We start from the raw sequence: 9,448 nt of genomic DNA, 5'->3' as shown, positions 1-9,448 counted from the left end.
ACTTTGAGTCCGGCCAAATGATTTGTAATAATCGCTCCTGCCAGAAGTGCAAAAAAATTCCAAATAAACTTCAGATCTTTAAATAAACACTTCAATTACTAATGAGCGAGTCCGTCTTAAAGGTTTTTGCCAATTTATGGACTTTAAATACACAAATGTGCTCAATAAAATTAGGACAAATGAGACTGACACAATGGAAACTGTCATATGTCATCCTGTTTCCCTGAACCAATATCCAACTTCAATTTATTCAAGCCTGTGGACTAAAAGTTAGTCTGATGCAGCAGTGCATGTTTAGTCCTATTTCTCTGAGTAACCTTTAACAGTGAGTGGTATCGGCCATCCCATTGCTATCCAGTGAACAATAAACAGCAGATAAAAACCAACTAAAAGTCAGATTTTTTTGCAACATGATTCAACAGTATGGAAGAATTCTTTGAAGAAAAGGTGTGAAGTTAACATCAATATAATATAACAGAAAGGTCAGATTTATCTGGGGGGGGGGTTCAGCCAACAAGCACCTGTGACTTTCAGCAACCAGTGGTGTGTGCTGCCTTCTAGTGGCTCCAGGAGTCTATCTGATGGGGAGGGGGTCAGTGAGAAGAAGAACCTATGATCAGTCTTGCAGAGCAGCCACAAACACAAACTAAGAAAGGCATCACAAACAATATTCGGACCAAATCTTGAAAGCCTTTTTTTTCTTTTTTCTTTCTGGTAAGGAGTAAAACAACTCCACAATGAAAAAGTCCACACATCTTTTAGCCATTTTCCCCTTGCATCTTGTTGATGCATGTTCAATCCTTTTAAATAGGAACTGGAGGGGTTTAAGACTTTTCCAACGAACTGGCTCCTAATTTGGTTCTGGTTTCCGACCCAGCTAAAACAAATCACATATAATTATGGTAAGCATGAAGCATATGTACAGGATGAGGAGAAACTCACATGCCAATATCAACCATTTTTACCGAAGCAAAACACACTTCAAACGCCAAGCAACTAAATCAGCATGTCACATAAACACGTCCAGCATGTCCACGTATGGCGGTCGTGATATTTCATGCTAACACCACTTACAGATTCCAACGGTATGTTTCTTCAATCTACGACCAAACATCATCGAACAAGCAGCCGGAGAAGAGCAAGAAAAAGTTTGTATCAGTGACATATATAAATAATTTCTTATAAATGATGTCTTACCTTCGATGTTTTGCCACGATAACCTGTGTTTTGATCCATAAATCCGCTTCTGCTAACTCGCACAATGGGAACTCGTAGCTTTGAGCTGAAGTGCGGCCTGTTTCACCGCTGTTTGACTTGAGCGGAGGATTCTTATGTGAAAAGGCTTCGACCTCTGAAATTCCTCAGTTCGTTCACTTCCTCATAGTGAGCGAATGGTGTTGCTGACAGGGATTTGAAGGCCTTCCGTCGATTCCCCTGCGGCTCTGACCGTTTCGATAGACGTGTCAATCATTCTCGCAGTCCGTCTGACCATGTCCCCGCTGCAGCCGGTAACTCTGCTCTGCTTCACTTCATCAGTATGACATTTTGCACAGATAAAGTTCAGATGTTGTTGTATGGATTTGTAGAGGAATGCGATTCATCTGCATTATTACATAGGGGATATTCACTTTGAAATTATTTTTTTCAGGCAATCATGAAATCTTTCATTTATTTCGTGTTCCATCTTCATTTACTCTGACCCAGTAACATCTATACTAAATTTACACCTCTGCTGAAATCTCACCAGTGTTACCAAGATTATTCATAGAGACCTTGTAGTTGCAGAGATATACTCTTCTGGTTTTGGGCATGTCATTTTCGAGCACGGACCTGCAAAAAAAGCAGCAAGCATTTATTTTGTATGCGTTTATTAATATTAACAACAACAGAACTGAAAAATGTTGATAGATAATGACACTTAACACACATTAGAAGATCTGAAAATCTGGAGTCTGCGAATACCATATTAACTTTAGATCCGTTCAAACTTAAAAGAACACAACTACAAAGTATCTGTGACGGCAAAGACACTGCTGGTGTAAATTTGTTTCGCTAATACTACGAGTCATACAATATTGAGAAACTTGTTAAAAACACATGAAGGAAAATCGAATTAAATGTTTCTTCTTTACCGAGATGGACACACACACACACACACACACACACACACACACACACACACACACACACACACACACACACACACACACACACACACACACACACACACACACACACACACACACACACACACACACACACACACACACACACACACACACAGAGGCTGCCGTCCTGCTGTCTCTCTTTACAAACAGGTTGCCTTGGACTTGAAGCTCTTCAAGGTTTCCTGCATCTTCTGTACAGCAGCTGTGTCTTCTTCAACGGCCTTAGAGCAGACACGCTGCACTCTGCTGTGCAGATCCTCCAAGCACTTCTGCAGAGCGCAAACCACAAGAGCAACGGTGAGCAAAAAATCAAGTTGTAGTGCTATTAGAACAGCCTCAACACATTTACATACATATAACGTCATGATGCTTTAAGGTTAGTGGTTAATTTATAATTGATTTTTCATCTTATTTGTAGTACTTTTTTGCTCTAATTGACCCTGCATTGCATAATACCTTGGAACTCGGATCTCCGAGCTTGGAATTGGGGGTGGTGATTTCCCCCCCGGCCTACCGAGATTGAATTCTGACTCGGCGGGGCAGGTCAGTAATTCCCAGTTCCGAGATCAGAATGGAAAGATAACCCAGACTTCTGTGTTCCGAGGTATAACTGAACGCCGCATTATTCCCTTTATTTCAAGTGACTGGTTGTAATGGTCACATCTAAACTAAAGATGTTGTTTGCATTGAGAAAATAAAAACTTGAACCACTTAACTTGATGGCACATCCGTCTTTTGTTCTCTCTAGAATAATTAATACTTTGTGTATTGAGAAGCGTGTAGATTCCTACATAACGTAAATTCAAATAAGTTTTCTGACTGACAGATTCTTCTTTGCAAAACAGATGCTGTGTCGCAGGAAAAGTTACCTCTGTGATTGACAAGTGGTTAGCAGCTGTGGTAAATACAGATGCCAGGTTGTTGGCCACCGTTCGCCTTTCCTCGTTGGTCTCCTGCAGCACCAAATGGTACCTGAAAGAGGAGAGGACCACAAGTCTTTTATTCTATGTCGACTGATGAAAACAGAGGCCACAAGGATGTTAAAGCTCACACACCGAGTGTGAAGATATAATATTTAAGACATTAATATTGCTGATAAATATTTAGCACTGGTAGACTCTTACTGTTGTTGTGCTGCTTTCAGCTGTTGCACTGATTCATCGTAACCATAATTTACTTTCTTCTCCAAAAGTTTACGATGGTTTTCCACTGACTCCATCTCCACTGCCCAATCCTGTTCCTCCTGGGCCAGTTCCTGTACAGACACGAACATATGGAAAACTAGTTGTTAACTTTGTGTCACAAACGTGTTAATACATGAATTCCTTTTGGTCAGTTCAGTGGGCTGCTGACAATCCCAGTACAAACGGAACTCTTCATAGAACAGGTATAAAGATTTCTGAGGAACAAGTTCCTTAATTTAGTCAAATGTTTGGGTTAACAACCATAATAAATTGAGTTTACGCAATTTCAAAAATCACTAACAACCAATGCCTTCAAGGGGAAATGCTAAAAAATATCATAAGAACATGGATTGTAGTTTCATTTTAGGCAAAATATATTGTCATTTTACTGCATAGTGTCATGCTAATCATCTTTCCATTTTTATGGGCCTCAGAACATTATGCCTTATCGTTTGAAAGGCTGTTCGCTCCTTGTGTATAAATTAATGCCAGCGGTGTTACTGTTGCCGATGGATTATAATTGGCGGATGGGCACTAACACGGCACAACAATTTAACCATATGAAGCAGAGGATGGACGATACCTGCATGTCAGAATCCAACCGTTCATCCAGCTTGCGAATCTGTTCCCTCAGCTGCTTTAGATCATTGGACTTGTCCAAGATGTTAGAATTAAACTAAAAGACAAAAACAAAGACACACAATCCCATCTGACCAAGTTGTGGCTGTTGTTGACAACTGCAATACGTCTGGCAACAAATAGTGCAACAGTTAAACTTTTTTTTTTTACCTGTTCACAAGACTCCTCCAGACTGAGGTTCATGTTGGCTAATCGACCGTTCTCCTCCTCCACATCGCTGATCAGCTTTCTGAGGAGCATCTACATCACAGAATACCAAAAGCTATTATCACACAACAAAACAGATTTTGATAAAGAACTGCACAGAGGCTAGTCTTAATTTTAATGTTATGAATTAAAATATGAAAGATATGCACTTACACAGATTCAAATAGTCGTGTATTGTGAATAATTCACTGGAAGTACCTGTATCTGTGTTTTATGCTGAACCATGCTGTTGGGTCCACATTCAAAAGGTTTGATCTCAAAATCATGACCACAGGCGTTCTCTGCAGACACTGGTATCAGCTTCAGTTTACGTGCCAGCTTGTGGTACTCCGCTACCTTCAACTCAGCCTAGAATTGAGGGAAATACCAGGACGGAATGGACAAAGACAGGTGAAATCCCAGGTGAAATATATGTGGCATTTTCCAGTTAAACCCTCATTCACTTGAGACTGAAAGCTCATGTGACATGTACTTCACAAGCAAATGGGTCAGTGCCTGCTCCTCTTTGCTTTACATACTACATGTACATGCAGTACCTTCTCTTTCACTTTGGCCAGCGCGATCTCTTCGTTCCACTTGTGCTGTTCAGCGTCCTCAAGAGACTTGTTGAGACTGGAGATGGTCTGTTGGAGTTCTTTCTTTTCTCTGTTGATCCTCTCCACATCAGCCGGAGTAAACTTCTGATTCTGCAGCAGGCGCTGCAGCTCATCCCGCTCGTGTTTTAGAGACTCCAGATGACTGACTGCAAAATGAGAGCAAAGAATAATTAACTAACTAAACAATGTATAGTTAATCATGGCCAATCCCCAGTTCTAATTGAAAAAACATGTTCCATGCTGATGCACAACAACTGAATAAACGTGGTGACCACATAGCAGTTTATCTGAACACCTGGGTAAGCATTAGGGATGGGCATTTCAAGCAAAATACTATTTTATATTTATCCATGGGAACTATTGAAATATTATTTGAAGATACCCCAGCCACCCCACCACCTCACGTTTTACTGGCTCCTGGCAACCTGGTGGTTAACGTGGTCTTCTCCTTCTTTTTGTTTTTATTGGTGGTAGGCAAACAACTTTTAGGTGCATTAGTAGTTAGCACATGGAGACAGAATATTCAGACCCAGACATCATCAGTTGCACACAGGATCTAGTGTATCCTGCCAAAGAACTGGCTGACTAGCATGCTTACCAGTGGTCTCCAGCTCATCGGTCACTTCTGACGCTTTGTTTTCCAAGTTGGCTTTAAAGGACTCCAGGCTGCTGCGATAACTCTGGAGTTTCTTGAGGTCGGCCTGCAGCTTCACCTTCTCCATCCTCTTGGTCATTAGGCGGTCCTATCCAGGAGAGGAGGACGGCAAATTATATGTGTGATTTGTCACTGCTCTCCCTGCAGATGTTTCATATTACTGACAGAACTCAGCACAATCAAACATAATCTATTAAAGCCCAAAGGCTGAAACTAAGTCAGCTACAGTTTAGGAATCTTTAAATTTCCTATAGTCATCAATATTTCCTACCATGCATGTTCAGGTTTTCACTTTTTTCCACTACAATAAATGGTAATGGAAATGGAAATTCAAATATTTAAAGTAATCTAATCTGTACACATGAGGATTAGTCAATATAAAAGGCTCCTGACCGTCTGGCTCTCCTTCTCCAGTCGTTCAACCTCATCACTGAGTATTCTGTGCTTCTCCTCCATCGAGGTCAGCAGGACTTCGTCAACATTGTAAAGCTTCTCTGTGAACACACACGCACACAAAAATATTTGATGGTATTCTCATTTTCTTTAAATATAAAAATAAAAATGAAAACCAGTTACTGAACATTACGATCAATACGATACAAAGAAACTAATTCTTTGCTAAGAACTAATTTTATAGAGATGCTATGCTTACTTAGTTTAGTGAGGAACGATTCATCCTCATCCTCAAATGTGTCATCACCCTGCATGAACTTGGAGTATGTCTCAGCTGTGTAATCCACGAAAAGCTGCACAGGGAAAAAGTGAAAGAGAAGATTAAAAAAAAACACACAGAGAGAGAACACATGATGGCAGTGTATTAAAACTGTATCCGTAAGAAAACAGTCTTGTGCTTAAATCCAACAAATGTACAGTACAATAAATCCTCTCGACAGGTTTTCACACATTATGGAGTGTTTTTTTTTTAAGTCAGAATACCTTGTTATATTCAGCTCCTTCCTCGATATTGTCATTGTCTTCACAGAAGTCGCTGAACAGCAGCTCCTGTTTACTCAAACTCCAGTTGATCTGAAATGCACACACGCACACAGAATTAGCATTAATTTCTTTAGACAAGAATTACATCAGTTTGGTTTATTGTTCTTTTTGTTGAATTCTACATCCTATGTTAAAGAGCCTGGGTTTGGATAAAAATGGCTGTTTGGTCTCACCTTGACGTTGTCAATCAGCCACATGAGAGCACCCAGGGCCTGAGGCCATGTATGAGGAGCTCCAACAGAATACATTGAACACTTGGAGAGGACAAACGGATACCTTGAACAAGGAGAGGAATAAACCCAAACAGTCAGCAAAGTTTCCTCAACCATAGAAGAGGATGCAACTTCAAGGCTCACATCAAATGTACAGTATTTAAACACTTGATGAATGTTTCTTGCATTACTTTAGATATCTAGCCCTTTACTAAACTGCCTTTGAATACACATAGTTAGGCTACCAATTGCCTACTATGATCAAAAAACAACAACAAAGACAATACTTCAGTATAATAATGTAAACTATACTTAAAACTATATGCATTTCACCTCAAAGCTTTCAGGATAGCTGGAACCTCCTCCTCAACTTTTGAGTTTGGCATCTCGAAGGTTGGGTCTAGCTGGCGGTAGATAAACTCAAACATCTTCACAAACTCCTTGGTGGAGGGAGACTGGAGAGTCTTGGCCGACAGAGTGCCAGGGTAACCCTGCTCTGATAAGAACTAGAAAGATAAAAGACAGAATATCAGGTTGAACATAACCACATGTAGTTATTAGTGTAACGATTCTAAGACTGAAACTGTGAAAATGTTGCACAGGACGACAGAACCTCGATACCCCAACTTGTTGCCACAGCTGCAGGCTGTTGAACTCTTTTTCAACTTGAACTCTCAACTTTTTCTGGTTAACCTTTGGTGAAATACCGTGCTAGTGACTTCAGACCAGGGTTTTGTTAATCAAGAGAGCAATATCTCTCTCCTGCCTTAATAAAGCAATGTGACAACAATGAGCCCGACCACACTTAATGTGAAGAGCAACACATCCGTGGACAACTGTATTTGCTATTCAAACAACGTGGGCACTGGATGGGAAGATAACAACTGTGTCAGTCTGGGACTAGCAAAAACACGTGCGATTCACTTTGAGTTTTTACCTCATGCAGCTGCCTGATACACTGCTGAACGTAAGATTTATCGTGCAGAGGTCTGGCGTCTTTTATCTTCTCCGTTCCTCCGAACCCTGACATGGTGCTGTTGCGAGGCATGCTGGCTCCACTAGTCCTGAAGGTCGAAACATCAACATACCACCAAAATATCAAATATCAATTTCATTAGCGGGAATAAAGGAAAAAGTAAAAGCTAAAAAATACCAGCTTCGTTTCATCACCCGAATAAGTGAAATGTGGAAATACTCACTGTATGAATTGATAATTAACACTTAATCTGGTTGATTGTACCTTGAGCGGGTCAATCCACTCATTTACTTATCAAATTGACAAATTTTAGTAACTTTTAACAAATTTATTCTGTTAATTCTCCTTAGCTGCCTTACTGGTTTAAATGGAGTACGTGACAACGGGCTCATGCCAGAGGTTTTCAAAAGTACAGTAATACTCTCATTGGGGCCATATTACAGAATATTTACATTCAGAAGTCTCAATCAACACTGTGTAAGGTTAAAATGACATTTGAATTCATTTACTACATTTGACTGAACTGTACAACTGTACTGTGCTGTGTTCGACTCACTTCATTGATGCACGTATACGTCATGCTGTCATGTCTATTAGCTCTCAGTCATTACGTCGAAATGCAATTTTGTAAGTTTCTATTCACGTACCGGGCACCGAAGAAGCTGGTGCGCCGCTCAGAAGTCACCGATTGGGGTTTGGGAATGTTGAGCTTTCCAAACGAAGGCTGTTTACTGCGAAGAAGAAAAGCAACCACTGTGAACCTGTGTGTTCCATTTGCAGACTCACATTTGAGCGAGCTGCCCCACATCCAGTATCCGTCATCATCACCAACTGATCCCGATGTGGCACTTTGGAAGTCAAGTGGTTAGATGCATTCTTCTTGTGTGGGTGTGGTTCACACGGTGGAGTAGCGCAGTATATGACTACATGCGATGTGTGAATGAGTGTTATTGTAAACCCACCTCTGGGGCGTCGTGTACACCATGCTCATCCTGTTGCTGTCTTGCACTCGCATCGGCAGATCCGATGGCCGGCTGAGTGTCGCTCGACTCATCCTTCCACTGGCCAGTGTTCAAAAAAACGAAACACACGTTGTTTATTTGTTATTCTGCAGTTTCACAAAGACCCCCCCCCCCCCTCTTTTATTGTCTCCACCACCAAAGCCAATGACGGTCAGACCCAGTGTCACCTGTGTGGTAGCTTAGCTAGCCAACTAGCGTTGTAGCTATTGTAATCGTTTGGTGATCTGACCGAGACGGAACTAAAGACGCCGAGTCAATGGGGTTGCAGCTTCACCTGCAATGGTTGTAAGGAGGTGAACTAGACGTGTTTAGAACAGTTAGTAACGGTAGCAAGCGTTCACGTTAGCGCCACTGGCTGGCGACACCTTCGCCCAGTTACGAAAATCCAGTACATTTAGTCAGATTGTTATAAACAAGTTATATTCAACCAATCGCTAACGCTCAAGGGTTTTAAAGAGTTTGAAACGTACCGCTCCATAATTCGCAGGAAGGAAGCCGATATTAACCAAAATGAACAGAACCGTCGGGTAACGTTTTGAACTGCGGACCCGCCAAAACAATACAAAATACCGGAAGTCGATGACATCACCAGAGTACGGGGAGCCGCTTGGTCCAAGAAGGTTTCGTTACGCACTGCTTTTTCTGACATTATCATCGTAAAACACAAACTGGAGGAAGTCATTTAGCATATTTTGTTTCTGAAAATAGAAGAGGAGGAAACCCAAGAGTTGCAGAAATAAACCTTTAAAATGTAAGTCCTGTGGCCTGGTACAGTATTTTCCTTTGTGTTGAC

General features: G+C 41.1%; 1 protein-coding gene across 2 annotated transcripts; it reads right to left on the bottom strand.

Annotated features, from left to right (window-relative positions):
- Window positions 1-1,851: 1,851 nt before the first annotated feature.
- On the bottom strand, window positions 1,852-9,257 carry ndc80 (NDC80 kinetochore complex component). Of its 2 annotated transcripts, none has more exons than XM_035640962.2 (17): window positions 9,126-9,257; window positions 8,596-8,694; window positions 8,281-8,364; window positions 7,595-7,721; window positions 6,991-7,163; window positions 6,619-6,721; window positions 6,386-6,475; window positions 6,102-6,195; window positions 5,843-5,943; window positions 5,393-5,537; window positions 4,735-4,940; window positions 4,397-4,546; window positions 4,142-4,231; window positions 3,936-4,028; window positions 3,293-3,423; window positions 3,038-3,140; window positions 1,852-2,437 (listed from the first exon to the last, which is right to left on the bottom strand). In XM_035640962.2, the coding sequence occupies exons 1-17, from the start codon at window positions 9,239-9,241 to the stop codon at window positions 2,309-2,311; spliced, it is 2,034 nt and encodes a 677-aa protein (XP_035496855.2). In that variant the 5' UTR covers window positions 9,242-9,257; the 3' UTR covers window positions 1,852-2,308. The 2 variants fall into 2 exon arrangements, with proteins under 2 accessions (XP_035496855.2, XP_035496856.1); XM_035640963.2 differs by lacking the exon at window positions 9,126-9,257 and adding an exon at window positions 8,823-9,049.
- Window positions 9,258-9,448: the final 191 nt, after the last annotated feature.

The sequence above is a fragment of the Scophthalmus maximus genome, chromosome 19, assembly GCF_022379125.1.
Source record: "Scophthalmus maximus strain ysfricsl-2021 chromosome 19, ASM2237912v1, whole genome shotgun sequence".
Taxonomy (NCBI): domain Eukaryota; kingdom Metazoa; phylum Chordata; class Actinopteri; order Pleuronectiformes; family Scophthalmidae; genus Scophthalmus; species Scophthalmus maximus.
This window is presented reverse-complemented; position numbering and strand designations above follow the sequence as displayed.